Below are 22,127 nucleotides of genomic sequence, written 5' to 3'. Positions count from 1 at the left end.
TTTTTTCAATGAATATACAAAGATTTCTTTTGTTTTGTTGGACTCTTTCAACTATGTAATTTGGGGATGAGGTAGGAAGAAATGAGACGTTTATCAGTTCTTTTGGGCAAGTCTACCAGAGGGCAGGAAAATAATTTAGGCATTGTGTTGCTCTATTGTGCTGACCACCCTGAAGATCAACTGCTCGTAGACCAATAGCTTTCTATTGTTACATTGGTCTTCAAATTGAGATATAATTCATATGTCACAAAATTCACCTTTTAAAAGTATACAATTTGGCCAGTTTTAGTATATTCACAGGATTATGCAACCATCACCAATATCTAGTTCTAGAATATTTTCGTCACTCCATATCCATTAGCAATTGTTGCCTTCCCCTCTTGACCACCTCCTACAAATAACTAATCTACTTTCTGTCCCCATGGCTTTACCTACTCTGGATATTTCATGTAAATAGAATGATATGATATGTGACCTTTTGTGACTGGCTTCTTTCACTTGGCTTAATGTTTTTAAGGTTTATCCATGTTGTACCATGTATCAGAGTTTTATTCCTTTTTATGATAGAATAATATTCCACTGTATGGACATACCACATGTTGTTTATTCATTTGTTAGTTGATGGAGACATGATTTTATACAGTTTTGTTTTTAGGAAAATCTTTGAAAGTAGTTTTGTCTTCATCAGAATATGTATTACGGAAAGACTTAAAAGCATGCATAATATACTTTTTCTCCAAAGACAAATTATTTTATTTTTAACTTTTTAAAGGGAAGTTTTATAGCATGTGGATGAAAAATTGAATCTGAATTTCCTTTGAGAGAGAATTAAATATTGTTCTTTCATTCTAGCCTAGTTCTTTTATATTTTAACTCTGGTACTTTTCTGAACTTCTCTAGGGAAAAAGAGGAGCAGCTCACTCGTGTGACTGAAGTTCAGAGGTTGCAGGCCCAGCAGGCAGATGCTGCTCTGGAAGAGTTTAAGCGGCAGGTGGAACTGAACTCAGAGAAAGTCTATGCTGAAATGAAAGATCAGGTAGGGAGGCAGCCACACTATACTTTCTAAAAGTCACTCTCTCGGTAGGAAGGTATATTCTTATCTTAAATATGACAGAAACATTTCACTTTTAAAAAAAGCTTTATCAAAATTGGCCATACAGTTGGGTCAGATTCAGAATGAGAAAGGGATATCGCCCCTTAATTCGTCCTAAACCAATGCCAGAATAATTTAGAAGTTTCATCTAAAATGTAGTAATAACAAGAATGTGTCTTGGCTGGGAGGATAGGTCAACCTACAAGAAAAATCCCATGACTGATCAGTTCCTTTAGTGCGATAGCTCACGTTAACCATGTCTGTGTTTCTTGTTTCATAAATAATGTTTTATTGACCATTTACTGTAAACTATGTTCAATTGACAGCTCAGGAGGATAGAGGCTGCCTTCAGTTCTTATATAGGATAAGTGATAAATTCTTTTCAGTTATGAACAAAAATTTTTGGAAGAATAAAGAGAATTATTACAAATGCCAAGATATCATTGTGAAGAGTCAATACCTGTTAACACTATGGTTATCACACAAAAACATTCAGGTGGAGTTTTAGTTTACTCTTTTACTCAGGTCTCATCACATTAGTCTCTCCTCTCCACTCTGAGAAAACCACTATAATTAGTTTAGTGTGTACTAGGCATCTTTAAACTTTTTAAACAGGGGGCCAGTTCACTATCCCTCAGACCACTGGAAAGCTGTACTGCCAGCTCTGGGATGAGTTGGCTGCTAAGCAGGATAGGCAGTGGCAGCAAAAACACCTGGCAGGCCAGATAAATGTCCTTGGTGGGCCACATGTGGCCTGTGGGCCATAATTTGAGGATGCTGTGTACAGTAGTCCCTCCATATCCACGGGTTTCATAGCCATGGGTTCTGCATCTGTGGATTTAAATGATATTTTTAGTATTTGGAAGACAAAATTTGCTAAAGTTCCAGAAAGAATGACTTAAATTTGCTACACGTAGCATACTATGTTGAATCCATGTGAAGAGAGTGATATGTGGATGTTGTATGAGGTATATTAGGTTTGAGAAGTAATCTAGAGATGATTTAATGTGTACAGGAGGAAGTGCATAGGTTATATGGAAATATGTCAGTTGAGATAAGGGAATTGAACATTTGTGGAATTTGGTATCTACAGGGGGTCCTAGGAAAAATATCCCATGGATACTGAGGGACAACGGTATTAATTCAGTTGATTTCATATTATATATGTATATATAATATCCATATTTAATATGCATACGTATTATATATATACATAATATCATATGCCATAGGCATATATAATTGTTTTGTTTTTCTGTTTTTTAAAAATTAGATTATTACTAATAGATTTTGTATATTATTCTTGTTTGTTCTTTTATATTTAATATAGTATACCTGTGCTCTAACCATGCTGATTTAGTATAATCCTTTAAGGCTAAATATATTTTATTATATGGATATGTCATATTTTATTTATCAGTTTCCCTATTAAGGTATATTGAATTTATTTTTCCCTGTTTAGAAAGAATATTGTTGTACTTGTAGTATTTTTTGAATTTATTTTTGAATTTATTTCTCCCTGTTTAGAAAGAATATTACAGTATTATAGGATTTTTAATTTTATTTTCAGCTGAATTTATTTTCTTTAGGAGTCCTAAGCACGTACTTAGTAAAATCCCATGGACAATTTGGAAAAAAAAAAAAAAGGTTTCATGTTAGAATCTGAATGAGCCCTGTAGGGGTTTATATTATACTTTGGACTGTGTTTATTTTTTCAATTCTGATTTCCACTTACACTGATTTGTGTGAGTTTGGTCCCTGAGAGTGGTCTGAGAGCTCATTCTTTGGGTTTGCCACACCATGGCTGAGGCAAAAGCTAGATTCCTGCTGAGATCTTGAACTGGAAAGTGGAGACTTTCAGTCCCTGCTAAGGCTATGCACCTTGTCCTATCTCCTTGTTGTGATCAAGGCCCAGGCCCTACCATAAGTTTGGTCCAAATATTCAATGGAGCTGCATCGGAAGTTTTGTGATAGATTTAAAATTAAAGGAATAGAGACAATATTGATGGAGAAGTCCCCAGGCAAGAATTTTCAAGTACACTGTCAAGAATTTGAGCCTCCAAAGTAGACATTTGGACCTGCTAAGGCCATAGCTGTGACAGGTATTTTGGCTCAATAACTGCTTTCACTGGGGCTGATGATATAAAATTAAGAGATCACAGAATTCAAGAGTCAGTAAGGAGAAAAAGCAAGCAGACAACATGGTACCTGTAAAAACATTCTGTAGAATAAAGAACAGGCTTCTGCATTAGCCCTCACAGGTAAAAGCACACTTCTGAAAATTATCTACTGTAGAATTCAGAAAAAAAAATTCAGAAAAGTAGTACCTTTATAATAGACCATTTACCAAGTAAAATGAATGAAGCCTGAATACATCCTGGGAAGAGAATTAAACCTTGAGAATAAAAGTGATTATCCTGCAAGTTTCTAAGCAGGATGACACTGGCAAAGAAATTAGAAAAATGATGGAATAATGTTTTACAGTTTTGAAAGACAAAAAATTGTGGCTTAGTTTTATATACAACCAAGGAGATTTTCAGTTGGAAAATCAATAGAAATACATTTCTGTATATATAAAAGCTCACAGAATATAAGCCATTTATTACTTTTTTCAAAAAAATTATATGAACACATGAACTAATCCAGAAATTAAGCATAATACTTCCAACATGTAAGGAAAACTTTATATAAAATGATGAATATGAATAGAGAACACTGGAACCCCAAAAAGTAGAAAACATTTAAGTACTAGGTTATAAATATGCTTATAAAATAGAATGCTAATTTTTTTTGATAAAAAACAGTTTACAAAGTAGAAAATATAAATTTAATAACATCTTGAATTCAAATACCTAGATTACATTAATAAAGATCAAGAAGTAGGTGGATAGTGAGAGGGTTTAAGGAGCATATTATGTTAAAACTCTTTGTTATAAATATCTGACACTCTTGAAGTTAAGGAAATGTAGGCTGAAATAGTTTTAAAATACATAAACTTAGGCATTAATGAAATTAACAAGACACATTTTTATAAAGTCCCTGAGAAGATAAAAACAAACTTGAGAGGAGATACTACCAAAGGAACAGAAACAAGAACAAAACAAGATGTTCAAAATAAGACAGAGTATATCATTGTAATAATAAACATTCATAGGTTAAAGTTTTCTAGTAAAAAAAGTTATTGACTATAGGCAAAATGCCTATATGCCTCTCACCAAAATAGCTGTTTAAGAGAGAGCAGTGAAAAGACTTTGTGCAGGCATACTTGTAAGAAACTGATGCATGATCCCATGTGGCCAGGTTGGTTGTGAGCCTAACATGACCAAGGCTTCAGCTGGAATAGCATTTACTGTGTTAAGGAATTAAGGTTGACTTTATAAGGCCAATAAAAAAGCCCTTTGGAAAACTGGCCAGATACCCATCAGTAACCTTTCCTGATCTGCTGTAAGTAATGAAGGTTGCTTGCTGATGGGTCTGGGAATGGAAATGTGCTCGGGGACCTCAAGAGAAGAGGAATTTACCCAATGCATATAGGTATCTATTGGCACAGATGAAACTTGGCCTCGTGAAAGGCTTTTAAGAAGTCCAGCCTGAAAATTCCTTATAAAAGTTTCCAGCAACCCCCCCTCCCCCCCCACCGACTAAGGCCTACCTGGGAGCAGAGGTTTGCACACAAATTCCTATATGCCCAAGAAGTTTCTTTATGCTTTGTTTAAAGATCTGAAGTAATAGCCTCCAAATGGCAAGGCCAGCAAGGGCAAGTATTCAATTTACCTTGTTCCTCCATAGCCTCAGGCATCATCAGATAAGAACAAAGAAGTAATGGCTAACAACATGTTCTCCATTAAGTTATATTAAATTGGATTATATTGAAAGGGTTATGTCAAAAGGTGTATGTTGAGTGGATTATTAGAAGCTAATCACGAGGTAGTCACATGATGTTTAAATGGATCAATGAGGTCATTGCTGTATTGTGCACATGTATAAAATTCCCTATATAAACCAACTGCAAATAAAGAAGCTCGCCATTTTGCCTGAGTGAGCAGGTGGTCACCTTTATTTAAAACACAATTTCAATAAGCATGCTTAATCTCTGCAACATTGCTTTTCCGCAAGACCCTTATGGCAACAATTGATGAGCAAACTTAAATTCCTGAATATGCTATTTATAAAAGATAAAAATAAAGTTATACAAAGATTATATTAAGATGATGGAAATATGTCACATATTATGACAAAAAGGAAGTAAGAATGTGCTGAGCACCATGGCTCATGCTTGTAATCCCAGCCCTTGGGAGGCAAAGGAGGGTGGATTGCCTGATCTCCTGGGTTGAGACCAGCCTGAGCCAGAGCAAGACCTCGTCTCTAAAAATAGTCAGGTGTTGTGGAGGGTGCCTGTAGTCCCAGCTACTTGGGAAGCTGAGGCAAGAGAATCACTTGAGCCCAGGAGTTTTAGGTTTCTGTGAGCTGTGATGCCACAGCACTCTACCAAGGGCAACAAAGTGAGACTCTGTCTTAAAAAAAAAAAAAAAGAAAAAAGAAAGGAATGTAATACCACCATACAAATTAGAATCAATACAAGTCAATAAACTGGACAAAGGAATATAGTTTTGCATTCTAAAGGCAAGATTACTCAATCTAAATATGAAAAAGATGTTAAGAATACATTAAGAAGTGGACATAGATAGCCATGGGAAGCTTTTATTTTTCTTCCTCTTTGACAGGTCAGAGGGGCAAAAACCAAACAGAAGGTCTTAATAAAAGTTTATAGTATTATAGCTACATATATTTCTGCTGTCTATCATTTAGAGACAACACTCTCTTAAAGCAGTTACGAAACTCAGTAGTCCATAAAGTCTCTCAATATATTTCTAAAACAGTATGTCAGAGGACACATATTTTTCACCACAATATTGTAAAACTTGAAATTATATTCATATAAAAATTGCTACATTGGACTTCATCAAAATTAAAAATGTTTGTTCTTTGAAAGACACAATTAAAAAACAATAAAAAGAAATGAGTCTAGACTCTCACTGGATTAAAGATTTAAACTTAAGACATGAAACTATAAAAATATTAGAAGAAAGTGTAGGGAAAAGACTTGAAGAAATCAGCCTGGGTGAAAATTTTTTGAGGAGGACCCCCCCCCGGGCAATTGAAGCAACATCAAAAATACACTGTTGGGACCTGATCAAACTAAAAAGCTTCTGCACAGCCAAGAACAAAGTAAGTAAAGCAAGCAGACAGCCCTCAGAATGGGAGAAGATATTTGTAGGTTATGTCTGACAAAGGTTTAATAACCAGAATCCATAGAAAACTCAAATGTATTAGCAAGAAGAGAACAAGTGATCCCATCTGAGGCTAGGCAAGGGACTTGAAAAGAAATTTCTATAAAGAAGATAGGCTCATGGCCTACAGATACATGAAAAAATGCTCACTATCCTTAATCATCAGAGAAATGCAAATCAAAACTACTTTGAAATATCACCCAACTCCAGTAAGATTAGCCCATATCACAAAATCCCCAAACCAGAGATGTTGGCATGGATGTGGAGAAAAGGGAACACTTCTACACTGCTGGTGGGAATGCAAATTAATTTGTTCCTTTTGGAAAGACATCTGGAGAACACTTAGAGAACTAAAAATAGACTTGCCATTTGATCCTGTAATTCCTTTATTGAGTATATATCCAGAAGACCAAAAATCACATTATAATAAAGATATTTGTATCGGAATGTTTATTGCAGCCCAATTCATAATTGCTAGGTCATGGAAGAAGCCCAAGTGCCCATTGAACCACAAATGGATCAACAAACTGTGGTATATGTACACCATGGAATACTATGCAGCCATAAAGAAAGATGAAGACTTTATGTCCTTCATGTTTACATGGATGGAGTTGGAAAATGTTCTTCTTAGCAAAGTATCAGAAGAATGGAAGAAAAAGTATCCAATGTACACACCCCTATTATGAAATTAATTTATAGCTTTCATATGAAAGCTATAAACCTAATAACAGCCTAAGAACACAGGGAGGGGGGAGGGAGAAGGGAGGAAGAATGGGTGGAGGGAGGGAGATTGGAGGGATCACTTCTGTGGTTTATCTTACAAGGGTACAAGTAAATCTTTCTAAGAGTAGAAAATGAACATTTTAACACAATAACTAAGAAAATGACTTGAAGGCTGTGTTAACCAGTTTGATGAAAATATTTCAAATTGTATATGAAAACACCACACTGTACCCCATGATTGCATTAATGTACATAGCTATCATTTAATAAAAAAAAAAGAAAAAAAAAAGGAAATGAGTCAAGCCAGAGAATAGGAGAGAAGATTCATAATATATATATTTCAAAGAAGTTTTATCTAAAATATAAGAAAATATTACAACTCAACAATAAGATAAAAAATTAAACATAGGCAAAAGATTTGCTTGGGCAGTTCACATAAGAAGATATACAGATGACTAATAAGCACATGAAAAGATGCTCAACATCATCACCATTCATCAGGGAAATGCAAATTAAAAACCCAAATGAGATGCCAGTTATCATTATGTTCATTAGAGTGGTTAAAATGATAAAGATTGATTGATGATATCAAGTGCTGGCAAAGATGTGTTGCAGTTGGAACTCTTATACACTGTTGGTGGGTATGAAAAATAGTACAAACTACACATTTTCTTAAAATACTAAATATATAATGATGGTAAGTCAGTCATTCAATTCCTTCATATTTAATCAAGAGAAATAAAGACATGTCTAAAGACTTATGCACAAATACTGAAAGTAGATTTATTCATAAAAGCTCAAAACCTGTGCAACAAAAATGTTCTTTAGAAAGTGAAAGGATGGACAAAATGTGGTATGTTCAATGAGAATACCACTCAACATTGAAAAGGAATGAACGTTGACACAACAGCATTGATCTATCTCAAAATCCTGCTAAATGAAAGAATAAGAAAATGAAAGAGTATGTATTGAATGTTTTGTAAGCTCCAAGTCCTATTAGAATTCTCTAGATAAGAATAATGTTGAGTTTTTTGTTTTAGCAAACTGTCAACCCAATTTGTTTCAGAGGGAAAGTCTTGTCACATCTTCTGTCCATGAATTCCAGTTTTAATTAAGTTTGAAAGCTTTTTCTATGCCGCCTTGGGTCTGTTTGTACTTGTGCCACTCAGAGGTGAGTCTGAGACTTGGGTGGTGATTTAAGTCACCCTGCCCAGACTGCAGGCACTTTTGGAACATTATCCAGGATGGGCCATATGCTTGGCCACAAGTCTCAAATTTAAAAGAATTAAAATATAAAGTATGTCCTTTGACCTCTACAATAATAAATGAAGAAATAAGTAGCAAAAGGAAAATCTGGGAGAGCCTCACAGATTTGGAAATTAAGTAACACACTTTTAAATTACTCATGAGTCAAAGAAGATATCACAAGGGAAATCTGAAAATATTTTGAACTGATCAAAAATATAGCATATCAAAATTTATGGAATGTAGTTAAAGCAGGGCTTGTATAGCTTTAAACACCTATATCCAAAAAGGAAGTTCTCAAATCAGCAATCTAAACTTCACCTGAAGAAAACCAGAGAAGCAAAGCAAAGCAAGCTTCTGTCTAAGAAAGCAGAAGAAAGGAAACAATAAAGAGCACAAGGCTGGGTGGGGGCCATGCCCCATGCCTGTAATCCTAGGCCTGTTGGAGGCCCAGATGGGTGGATGGCTTGAGTTCAGGAGTTCAAGACCAGCCAGAGCAAGTGGTGTCTACTACAAATAAAGAAACTAGCTGGCATAGTGGCTCATGCCAAAAAAAAAAAAAAAAAAAAAAAAAGAAAGAAAAAAAGACAAACATTAGGTTGATTGACCCAACAAACAAGTTATAAAATTAAGGAGATAAAAATTTAAAAAGTTAATGAAAGATGAGAGGATGGACACCACAATTGATCCAATAGAAAATGATATTGCTATAAACCAAAATATTATACAACTTTAATGAAATGGACAAATTCCTAAGAAGATGCAAATTACCAAAACTGTATCTAGAAGAAACAAAATTTGAATTAAACTATAATAAGAAATTAAATTACCAATTAAAAATCTTCCTACAAAGAAAAGCTCAGGGCCAGATGGCTTCACTGGTGAATTATATCAAATATTTAAAGAAAAAAATACTTTTAATTCTTTTAATACTTTTTCAGAAAATTGAGGAGGAACACTTTCCAGTTCATTCTGTGAGGCCAGTTTTATTCTGATGTCAGAGCTCAGAGAAAGGAAAACAACAGATTCATGTTCATCATGGACATAGACACAAAAACTCTTATTGATCTTTTAGTAATCTGAATCCATGTAAAATCTGAAACGTATAAAAGTGATTATACACCACTATGAAGTGGGATCCCAGGAATGCAAGGTTGGTTTAACATTTAACTGTGTCATATTAGATAGAATAAAGGACAAAATCACATGATAATCTTGATGAAGACAGAAAAAACATTTGAAAAGCCCAGTACCATTTTTAAAAAATTGAGCAAATAGGGGATTCTGGGAAGATGACCGACTGGTAGCAACCCTGGTCAGAGGCTCCTGAGCAAAGGAAGAAAAACTGCTTGGAATCAGAATCTATGAAGCCAAAGACGGGGAGCTGAGCCCAGAAAGAAGTTTGGCAAGCTGTAAATCCAAGGAAGATCATTTAAGAACACAAAATACAGGTCATGGAAGAAGCCAAGTGCCCATTGATCCACGAATGGATCAACAAACTGTGGTATATGTACACCATGAAATACTATGCAGCCATAAAGAAAGTTGGAGACTTTACGTCCTTCGTGTTCACGTGGATGGAGCTGGAAAATGTTCTTCTTAGCAAAGTATCACAGGAATGGAAGAAAAGGTATCCAATGTACACACCCCTATTATGAAACTAATTTAAACCTTTTATATGAAAGCTATAACCTAATAACAACCTAAGGATATGGGGAGGGGGAGGGAGGGGGGAAAGGGTGGAGGGAGAGGGATTTGAGGGTTCACTTCTGTGGTTTATCTTACAAGGGTACAAGTGAATCTTTCTATGAGTAGAATATGAACGTTTTAATACAATAACTAAGAAAATGACATGAAGGCTAATGTGACCAGTTTGATGGAAGTGTTTCAGATTGTGTGTGAAAACCCCACACTGTACCCCAGAAGTGCATTAATGTGCACAGTTACCATTCAATAAAAAAAAAAAAAGAATATAAAAAAAATTGGGCAAGTTTAGGACTAGAAACAAATTTGCTGAACCTCATGCAGGACATCTATGAAAACACAGCTAATAAAATTAATGTTGAAGAATTTAATGCTTTTCATACTATGAACAAGGCAGAGATGTCTACTTTGGCCATTTCTATTCAACATAATATTGGAGGTTTTATTTAGCTAGTGCACCAAGTCAAAAAAATATATAATAAGATAGACAGATTGGAAAAAAAGAAGTTTAAATGCATCAGATATGATCCTGTATGGTAAAAATTCTATGAAATCTATAAAAGTAATATTGAACTAACAAATGATTTAAATAAGTTTATAGGATACAATATCAATATCCAAAGATCTGTCACACTTCTATATGCTAGTAGAAAAATATCTGAAAATTAAATTAAGAAAAAAAATGTAATTCGCAATAGCATCAAAAAGAACAAAATATTTACAACTAAACTAATTATGTAAGTTGAAAGTGTTGAAAACAAGGAAATAATGCTGGGAGAAATTTTTAACTAAATCATAATGGTGTACATTAATGTATTTATGGGACACAATGTGCTGATTTTATATACAATTTGGAATGCTTACATCAAACTGGTTAACATAGGCTTCACCTCTAGAAATTTTAAAAAATCTAAGTGGAGAGGTAGTCTTTGTTTATGGATTGGAAAATTCAGTATTGTCAAAATGGCAACTCTTCCCAAATTGACCTCTAAACTCAATGCAATCCCTGTCAAACTCCCAATGTAATTTTTTTGTAGAAATTGACAATAAGAAATGATTATTTATGCTAGTAAATCAATTTATTTTTAAAAAATAAATTAAAACATCATTGAGCTATTTTCCAACTGACACACAGATAGCAATTCATGAAGGCCCAAAGAAACGAGTGGTTTGACATATTTTCTGGTGGGAGTGTAATGCTGTGCAGCCTCTCTGGAAGATTGTACTAACACTTTATCACTTACTGGTTGGTTCTAAGACTTAATTTTTTTAGAGGTACAAAATGTGTCAGATATGTGCTCAAGAGTGTTTATTGTGATATTTATTAATAGTGAAAAATTAGAAAATATAAAAAAATTGGAGATAACCTAGAAATGATTACTTTTCTTAAGTTAAAAAAAGGAATCTCCTACTTGTGTGATGGAACTAAAAGTCCTGGGTATAATGTAATCCCAGGAACCATTATATTAAGAACCACTGCCACCTAATAAGGACAGCCAGGGATGAAAGATAGTATCTGTGAAATTGATTCTGGAACTACCATTTCAGTTGGTGCCCTCCCCATATCATTTCTGTTCTGTTCATGGTCTGTCTTCTATTTTCCTTCACCAGTTCTTCCAGGCCTATTTGACTGTCTCTCTTCTTTGCCTTCTTGGTATTATATCTCTGTGAACTGGCTAAATGATCTGGTGAAGGACCAATTCAGTGCACGCCTCTCGATCCCTCTACCCCCACCCCTTCACACATACCCTATTCCTGTGTCCTTTGTGAGCAATCCCTCACCACACCTGAGCTGTCTAGTGGTGCTAAAATCAGACTCCTTAAAAACTAATAGTGATGGCAGACAATGAGCAGGAAATTCTTTTGGTTGTCTTCTGTTGCAGAAATGTTTATCAGTGGTTTCAATTACACATAATTTGGCCAAGCGCAATTGAGTTTCTGAAATAAAGAAAGCACTCTTGGTGTGAGTATAGTAATAAGAAACTCCATTCCATTTATAACGGAATCCCCGTTCACATGGGGAGAATCAGTCTAGTATTTCTTACAGGAAAATCTGAACGAGTTCAAATTATTAAAACATGTATGTGAAAAAACAGTAAATTAGAAGAGTTCTCTTGCAGACTATCAGTTGATTAAAGAGTGTGAATCTGATATAGCTCAAATTCTAACAGAAAAGCAGTCAGAAGCTTAGTTATTTGGAGAATCATAATGTGTTTAGATTCTTCCATAGTTGATATTTTTTCCTTTTTGGTTCTTATTTTGCACTGCTTTTCTCTTCTTACAGAAATATTTTGTGTAAAAGCCAGCAGAGCTGTAGGGCATCTTTTTCCAGTTGGAAACTGCTGCAGATAGCAGACAATGGGATTTTGAATTAAAAAATAAAAGCTTTGAGTTTGTTTTAGAAAGAGAATTGCTGTTTCAAAAATGAGGCCCATGAGACAAAGTAGAACAGACTTAAACTTAAAAAAAAAATGCTTCTCACTGTTTCTTTCCCTTTGAAGACCATTTTATCTCATTTAACATTGTTTAAATAATAACATAATCTATACACTAATGGTGAAATCCACTATTAGTGTTAGCTGTCAGCAATTATTTGTGTAAGAGGTGCATATTTTAATGTGAAAATATATTACTGTTAGAAATATTTCTACATATGCATACAATCATATTTTTAAAAGAAATGCTGTTCTATATTTACCTATTCTCTGTGAAACAAATAAATGGCTGAGAAACACAACTATGTTCTTTGAAGTATTGGCAGCAGTTTTAAAGTGAAACTTTTTAATCTTGTAAACCAACTGCTTGAATGTCAGTTACCTCGTTCCTCCTGGGGCTTCCACTAGCCAGCTTGACTTTTCTAGTTTATTTTTCTCCTCTTGAAAATACATCCTCATTAAATGATGCTAAATATCTGGCTTTAAATTCTTTCCCTTTTATTTATCGTTGTTAGATGTATATTAACTTCATACCTGGCAAACACACTGGGTTTGCCATGAAAACAAAATTCTGAGAACCACGGCTGTTGGCTAGTGGGGTTGATTCTGGCTCCTAGCACAGTTCAGGCTGGCTAAACAGTTCTTTGCATCCCTAGAGATTTTATTTTAGTTCACCATGCTGTTATTGCTGTTTAATTAATGAAAAAATTCTCAGTAACAAGGAAGCAAGAATGCTATCTGGATCTATTTGTGTTGTCATGCGTTGGATAACGAACAGATTTAAAAAACAAAAATGATCATCAGACCATTTATTATTACTTATGCCTTTGTCCTAGTGCCCTTTTAGGTTCATGCTGGCATACAATTTTAAATAAATTCCTTAGACTACTCTTAAGATGATAAGACACAATAGAAATAGAAGCACTCTCTCTCAGTTACCTTTTGATGAATATGAAGAAATCTACTCTTTTAAATTTTGTCTTTAAATGAGATCAGGTAGCAGAGGTAAAATTTTAGAATGTATTTAAAATGATTCAATAGAATGCATTGTGATAATCAATTCTAAATGGCAAAATCCAAAGACTATATATAAGTATTTGGCTTTGAGAAACAAAATAAAACAAAAACCCTGCAAAACAAGCAAAAGGAAATATCTCTAAGTGCTTAACTGAATAGTAAGTGAAGCAGTGAAGCATTTTCCTGATAATATTCATCAATAGCTATTCTCTTTTGGAGAAGCAAAATGAACAACAACAAAAAAGTCTACTGGGAATGTCAGGAAGAAAACATGTCATTCTCTGCATTTGGCTAATTTGTGAAAATGGTAACATTGTGTATTTAATACTTTGCTTCATTGACTTACTGGCCAGTCAGAGGATTTAACAGATTTGATTTCTCTTTCATTTGTTTATGAAAAATTTTATTAATACCGTCTCTGTGCCAGCCAACACTGGAGATTCTGGGGATATAGAGATTATTTATAGACATGTTTGTGCCTTGTGTAATAGACCACCATGTAAGATATATGATTATAATAGACGATGTAAGTAGTGGAGTAAATAGGGGATTAAGGGAGTACAGAGGAGCGACATCTAAGGTAGTCCAATGAGTTATTCACCTAAATAACTGCGCACCCCATGCCCAGCTTTGTGTGACTGAGTTTCTCACTATACAAAGGTCAGAAACGCAAATCAATTTCATTGCTATCTATCAGCACAAATAGAAAATAAAATTTGAAAAAGATACCATTTCTAACAATATAAAACAGCATCACTTACCTTTAACAGCATCACTTACCTTTAACAAAGGATGCATAAGACCTCTATTCTGAAAACTAGAAAATGTTGTCAAAAGAAACTAAAGAAGACCTCAGTAAGCTGAGGAATGTGTCATGTGTGTGGTTTGGAAGTCCCCACGTTGTAAAAGTGCACTTCTCCTCAGGTTAATCTATAGAATCAGCACAATTCTATATTTCAAAATCTTAGTGCTTTTGGGGGAAGAGTGAAGGGGACTCACAATTTCCCTTCATTCTAAAATGTGTATGAAATACGAAGTACTGAAAATAGCTAAAGTAATCTTGAAGACAAATACAGCTGGAGAACTCATACTGCCGGGTATGGAGACTACTATCAAACTGTAGTAAATAAAGTATGGTTTTTGCACACAAGATGACCAAAGAAACAGATGAAAGGGACCAAAAACCGACCAGTGATCTATGATGAGTCTGATTCAAGTCAAAGGAGGGACAGCAGTGCAGTGGCAAAGAGTGGTCACCCCAGTGAATTGTGCTGCTTCAAGTAGATAATCTTATGGGGCAAAAGAAGAGAATAATCTTATTCCATATTTACCCCATTCACAAAATTAATTTTAGAAAGATCGTAAATATACAAATGAAAGGTAATGTAAAAATTTCAGAAGAAAGTGTCAGAACATGTTTGATAACTGGGAATAGGGAAAGATTTTCTAAATAGGAAACAAAAAGGCACAAAACCCAAAATATTTTAAAATTTCACTTCATTAAAATTAACAACTTTTGTTTATCAGAGGAGTCCAGTACAAGGGTGAAAACGCACTTCAGAGTGGGAGAAGATATTTGCAATTCAGATAATTGAACAAAAAACTCATATTCAGAATAGGTAAAGAGCTCCAAATTAATAGAGACAAACTACACTCCACATAGAAAACTGGGCAAAATATTTGAACAAATATTTCACAAAAGTTGATTCCACAATGGCCAATTAATGTATAAAAAGGTGCTTCGTTTCTTTAGTCATCAGGGAAATGCAAATATAAAACCACAGTGTGGTGCTACTGCACATCCAGCAGAAGGGCTCAAATGAAGACAGAATAACAAGTGTTTGCAAGGATGTCGACCGGCGAACCTCACTTACACCACTAATGTGAATGTAGATTGGTACAAGCATTTTGGTAAATGATTTGGCAGTCTCAACTACATCTAAATGTATGCATACCCTATGCCCAGCTATTCTATACCTAAGTATATAGGCCTACAGAAATGCGTATATACTAACAAAAAGACCCCTATTAGAACATTAATAGTATAATTTATAATAGTAAAAGCCTGCAAACTACCCAGATCCAGCAGCAGTAACATAGATAAGTGAACTGTAGTATGTTCACACAATGGGATACTATACAACAGTTAGAATGGAGAGTCTACAACTCTACTTTACAACATGTTTGAACCACACAGATGCTGTGTTGAAGGAAACCAGCCACAAAGAAGACAGAGTTTGCGTTGTATCATTCCATTAATATTAGACACAAAAACCAAGCAAAATTAGCCAGTCCAGGTTATTCTTGGGTGAACAGGTAATGACTTTTGAGGTACTATTTATTGATTTTGGTGCTAGTTACATGGAGGTATTAAGTTTGAGAAACTTAGATGAACATAGTTTCATCTATGTTCACTTTTCTTTATATTGTATGTCAATAAAATGTTTTTTAAAATGTTAAAAATATTTGTTCTTTTTAATGTATATGAATGAAAGTGTTTAAATCTCTTTAAGGGGGATTTAGTATATTGGTGATATTCTGCAATAATGATGATACTCATAAAAATACCATTGGTAATAATTCATTTAATTTCATTCTCTTATATTAAGAAATAAATATGGAAGTTGAATAATCTGAAAGTTGTCAAATGGGTATCATGAAATATGGGTCAATGGTCTGAATAGGGAATAATATACAATTTATTGATGAATATGTTAAGCCTAATATTTTGCTCAATTTATGTATGCTCTCTTATAATGTTAGTAAATTATAATATAGTTACATTTCTAGAAATATTTATATATTTCATCTCTCTTTCATATCAATCCTTCTGCACCCTAACATGTAAGATATATTGTCTTTCCTATATTAATGATCATCTCTCACAAAATGAATTACAGATATAGTCAATTAATATGTTAATTGATTTTCTTTTTGTGAGGACATTAGTTGCTATTGAGCCTTCAGTCAAACACAGAAATAGATGTTTACCTGTCTTTCTGCCATTTATAACCTTCTTCCAGTCTGCCATCTATTTTTGTGGATATGTGTACATTTCAGAAAATGTTTGAAGGATTGTTTCTTATAGTTTATCTAAATGTGTATTTAATACAATAAAATATATAGAAAATGGCAAAAACTGTATATGCTTTTTAAGAAAGAACAAAAAAGTATTAAGGTTGTAATACTCAATGTATACCAGTAACAAAAGATGAACACAGGTCACCTTCAGCATCTCTTGTAATTGCAGAAGTCAAATGTGACTTGAGTGTTACAAATTTACTACAGTTTTTTCTTTCTTACAATGTGTATACATTTTTTGACACCCTGTGTATTTTGAATTGTGGATTTATGTACAGTCAGGTAATTGTACCACGTATAATATGAAGTGTGTATGTCAAACTACTTAAGCTATAACACCACTGAAGAGCAGTAACTTATTATGACTGTACTTTATGGAAACTGCCTGATGTTCATCTAATATACATTTCTACTTTCTTAATAATAGATCCTTGATCTTGTTTAGATACAGTTTTAAAAATACAGACTCTTACAGAAGGAGCTGAACATTTAATGTAGTTCTAGTGAATGAGATGCAAACAGGATAATTATAGTAATTTGCTGTTGGCAGGAACTTGTAGGAAAACCCCTGAAAAGGAGACTCAACTCACCTAATACCTGTACATACCCTCTGCCCTTAGCCCTTTATCCTTTACCCTTTCCTTCCCAGATGTTCGGAGCTATAGAAGCCATTTTGCAGCTGTTAGGGGAAGGTTGAATAGTAGCAACCTGAACCCTGACATCTTTGAGCTGCCAGCGTAGCGGACACTTCTAAACATTTTGGTGCATATGGAAAAAAATAAGGATCTGTGTTATTTAAGCTATGGATACTTGAGTTTTCTCTTAAATGTAGCAAAAGTCAGTGCCTGAGGCACCATATCAGGGCAATCTAACAACACCTTTCATTACCTTTCTCATTTCTTTAACCATTAAACAATCTTGCACACCAAGTTTTACTCTTAGGTTCTCTTAAAGCCTGAATTACACAACAAAGGAGTTTACTTTTTTTTTTTTTTTAAAAACTGGAAGTTGAGTGGAATATGGAATGATGTGTGATGAAGCAGAATCTTTTGCATCTATGGCAACTGAGAACCCTGTATTTTTATATAAACTTTAAATATTTTTAAGTCTTGTTTTTTTTTTAAATTTTGGTTAAACTGTAGAAGGAGAATGGAGTGGGGTCTGGCATTTTCGGTCAGTATAATCTAAAATATGTTTATTTGAAATCTATTTTTACGTAGGTATTTATTGCTATTAATTACCCTCATAGAACTACTGTAACTCATCCCGTATGAATGTGGCCTTTTATTTTACCCTAAAGAACCCCCTCTTGCACTTCCTATAAGGCAGGTGCTGGATTCCCTTAGTTTTTGTTTTTTTGGTGGCAAGATTTTATTTCTTCTATTTTAATTCAGCAAGTTTTGTCTAAGTTGTACCTTCCCCCCCCCCCATTTGATTAGTATTTATTGGGTCCCCATATGTACTAGCCACTGTGATAAATGGTTGATAACCATTTCACTGATACATCAGCGAACACGGTGTTATGTTACAGTGGAGAAAACAGACATTAAAAACTGCACTAATGAAGAGGTAAATTATATGTGAACCTGAGGGTGATATGTTCTGTGTAACAAAAGAGCAGCAAAGCAGGGAAAGGGAGAGTAGGTGGACTTGGGAATATGAGGACTGCAATCTAAAGTGTTCAATGGTGTGATCACCACCTCAGTACAAAGGTGACCTTAAGGGTCTGAAGAGGAAGCCATGTGATACGGAATATCAGGTAGATACTTCTAGACCCTGAGGTGAGAGCGTTTCTGGCATGTTGTAAACCCAGCAAGGAGGCAGGTGGGCTGGAGTGATGGTGGCAGTGTAATAGATTAGTGGAGATGACCTAAGGGAGGTCACTAGGCCTGGATTATGTGAGGCCTCCTAGTGGTGGAGTCTATGGCTTTTCTTTTTTCTTTTTTTAATAATAGCTTAGTTGAGATAAAATTCACGTGCCAACTAGTCACTAATCTATTTTCTGTTTCTGTGGATTTGCCTATCCTGGAAATTTAATATAAGTGGAACCATATGATATGTGATCTTTTGTGACACTTAGCTAAATGCTTTGAAGTATTAGTACTTCGTTATTTTTTATGGCTAATATAAATATACCACATTTTGTTCACCCATTCACCAACTGATGGACGTTTGGATAGTTTCCAATTTGGGGCTGTAATGAACAGTGCTACTAGGAACATTTGTATGAAGTTTCTGTGCGAATGTATCTTTTCATTTTCATTTTATAGCGAGGAATGGAATACCTGGATAACATGGTGACTCTATATTTAACCTACTAAGGAATGGCCAGCGTGTCTTATAGGGGGCCTGCACTATTTTACAGTCTCACCATAGTGTTGAAGATTCTGCATTTTCTGCATCTTCACTGATACTTGTTATTACCTGTTTTTTAGATTACAGTTATCTTAGGGGGCTTGCAGTAGTATGTCAATCTCATTTTAATTTATAGATGCCTAATGATAGTGATGTGGAGCCTGTTTTCATATGCTTCTTGGCTATTTATATTATATATCTTTTTTGGAAAAATGTCTATTTGGATCCTTTGCCCATTTTAAAATGGAGTGTAATTGCCTGTTTATAATTGGGCTTGTAAGAGTTCTTTATAAGGGGCGGTGCCTGTGGCTCAAAAGGGTAGGGCACCAGCCCCATATGCCAGAGGTGGCGGGTTCAAACCCAGCCCCGCCCCCCCCAAAGAGTTCTTTATAAGATTATTCTAGATATAAGTCTCTTATCAGAGATAGGATCTAGAAAAATTTGCTCCCATTCAGCACATACCAAGAGTTTAATTAAATCTTTTTGAAGAAACATTTGAATGTCCAAAATTGTATTTCTACTACATTGTTGGTACAAGATTAGAATTTAGTCAGTTATATACCAATTTTAATTTCTGTCCTTAAATTATTAAAATCTATTAAAATAATTGATGTGTGTTTTATTATTTTATCACCTTAAATTCATCATTTTGTTTCCTGAGGTGTTTTAATGACTAGACAAATTACCAAGATATAGAACGGAATTTTTTGTTTAAAAATTTAATACTTGATTTTTCAATTTTGTAGATGGAAAAGGTAGAAGCAGATCTAACTAGATCCAAGTCTCTTCGTGAAAAACAGTCAAAGGAGTTTTTATGGCAACTAGAGGATGTCAAACAGCGATACGAACAGCAGGTTGGTCTTTTATTTTGATAACACCATTTGGTTTTTCAATATGTACATAACCCCTCTTTTAAACATCTCTTTCTATCACAGAATATCTGCATAAGGAAAATGTTGCTAAGAAATGTTATCCCAGTATATTTGAAGTATTTAAAGTAATATTTATTCAATAAAATACAGGAATGGATAATTTGAATACTCTATAGAAGTCTATTTTGATGGTTACTCTGAATGTTTAATTAAAACATTTATTGTGGTTCTGGAGATCTTCTGTTTCTGTTGGCACAGTTTGAATTATTTATTTGTTTGGGAAATTGTGCTGGGTACCTACCATGTGCCAGGTACTGTTACTGACACAGGGAGAGCAGTGATGGAGAGAGCACGGTTCCTTCTCTCATAGGGCTTACGCTTTGCTGGGCAGTTAGTAGCAAACATTTTTTTAAACGAAGTAATTTTGATGATTGATTCATGAAGAAGAAAAGCAAGTGCACTTATGTACTTTGCCCTTTGCTGGCCTTGAGTCAGTGGTCAGGGAAGCCCTGATGTTTGTGCTAAGAGTCCTGAAGACTGGGAAGAGGCCAGCTGTGAGAGCTCTGGAGAAGGAGGAGACTTTCAGAGATCCCGAGAAGAGAGCAAGCCAGGAGTGTTTAAGGAGCAAAAATGATGGGGATGACCAGGTTAGCTGGAGTGGAAGGAAAAGGGTTCCAGCTATGGGAGATGAGGGGCAGACAGGTTAGGACTGGAACATATGAGTATAGATTTTGTCCTCACTGCTCTGCCTTTTATTTAGTAATGAAAAGGGTTTAATTTTCTTCTTTAAAAAGACAAATTCCTCTTTATTCTCAGAATTTTTAAGATGGCAATTAATTTGTACTTGTTCGTCTAACTTGCTTGCCTTGTTTCCTTAAGATTTAGGAAAACATTAATTAACGTAACTCAGGTTATGAAAATGTTTTATAAAGACAATATTTAAACCTTGTAAATCCTGAAACATGGATAATTTATTATTATTATATTTTTAATCCCCTATTAAGCGAGTAATCCCTTGTGATTACTGAATTTTCGTTCTTCTGCTAATTGATAACGATTAGTGACCAGCTTGAATTTAGTGAGAAGAAAGTCTGATCTGACATGTCCTTAGTCTGTCCTTAGGGATGTGGTTTTGTTGTTTAATCTTAAAATGTTGGTAGAAAGACGTATTTGAGTAAGTTACTTTTATAGGGATGGCATAAAGGCAAAATAATTACAGAGAAAAAAGTCTGTGAGTTGTTCCTTGTTTTCATTATCTGGACTGTCCCACTCCACCCCATGCAGGCAGATCATGCTCATCCACAAGGCTCACCTCCTGTTCCAACTCTCCCATCAAATGTTAGCGGGCCTGCACAATTTAATCATTTAATCATTTTTTTCTTTCTTTAAAATCATAGCTTTTATCATCTGATTATTTTGTACACTTAGCTCTGTATTATATAGTAATGTATCACATAGAACTATTTTTTTTATACAGAAAGGTGTACAGTTTATAAGAATGAAACTTTCTCTTATGTTGATTTCAACCTCTGTTGCATTGTGTTTATATGTTTGAGTTTCTAATGGAAACACAATTCATTATTATTGAATTGATTTGAGTTTCAGTCAGTGGATGTCTGTTATGTGTGTACTAGAGGAAAGGAATTTTAATGTCCTTAATTTGATTATTGATGAAACCATCTCCTTTAGTTGGCTGTATGTGTATGTGTTTTATTTTTTAAAAGACTTTTGCCTTAGATGATTCCATATTATTCATCTTAGGTAGTGAAATTACTTGCTCAAGGTGGTAAACTAAATAGAATCTTAAGCAGAGTTCAATTTCTGATTCATCTGGCATCCTTTTCCTTTTTCTAAGCTGTCTATATGATGTTTCCCTGATTAAAAGGTTTTTTTTTTTTTTTAAGGTAGAGTCTCAAGCTGTCACCCTGGGTAGAGTGCTGTGACCTCACAGCTCACAACCTCAAACTCTTGGGCTTAAGTAATTCTCTTGCCTCAGCCTCCCAAGTAGCTGGGACTACAGGTGCCCATCACAACAATGCCCAGCTATTTTTTGGTTATAATTGTCGTTGTTTGGCAGGCCTGGGCTGGATTTGAACCCTCCAGCTCTGGTGTATGTGGCTGACGCACTAGCCACTTGAGCTACAGGTGCCAAGCCTGATTAAAATGTTTTTAATAGTAATCAAACAACTATACATATAAAAGATACATTCATTCTTTATAATTCTTGCTTTGTACTACTTGAAAATTACTTTACCATATAGTGAGGTTACATATCACAAAATAAATAACAAAATATTTAAACCTAATGAAA

The 22,127-nt window shown here is 34.5% G+C and overlaps 1 protein-coding gene across 1 annotated transcript in view; it reads left to right on the top strand.

Annotated features, from left to right (window-relative positions):
* Positions 1–22,127, top strand: part of CEP112 (centrosomal protein 112) — a 423,284-nt gene that overhangs the window by 154,932 nt on the left and 246,225 nt on the right. Inside the window, exons 18-19 of the mRNA XM_003786186.3 lie at positions 901–1,036; positions 19,691–19,798. Coding sequence (XP_003786234.1) covers positions 901–1,036; positions 19,691–19,798 — 244 coding nt within the window. The remainder of the gene's footprint in view (positions 1–900; positions 1,037–19,690; positions 19,799–22,127) is intronic.

Source organism: Otolemur garnettii, unplaced genomic scaffold (assembly GCF_000181295.1).
Source record: "Otolemur garnettii isolate 467f Iridium unplaced genomic scaffold, OtoGar3 scaffold00018, whole genome shotgun sequence".
NCBI classification, from domain to species: domain Eukaryota; kingdom Metazoa; phylum Chordata; class Mammalia; order Primates; family Galagidae; genus Otolemur; species Otolemur garnettii.
Note: the sequence above shows the minus strand (reverse complement) of the source record. Positions and strands in the feature narration are given on the sequence as shown.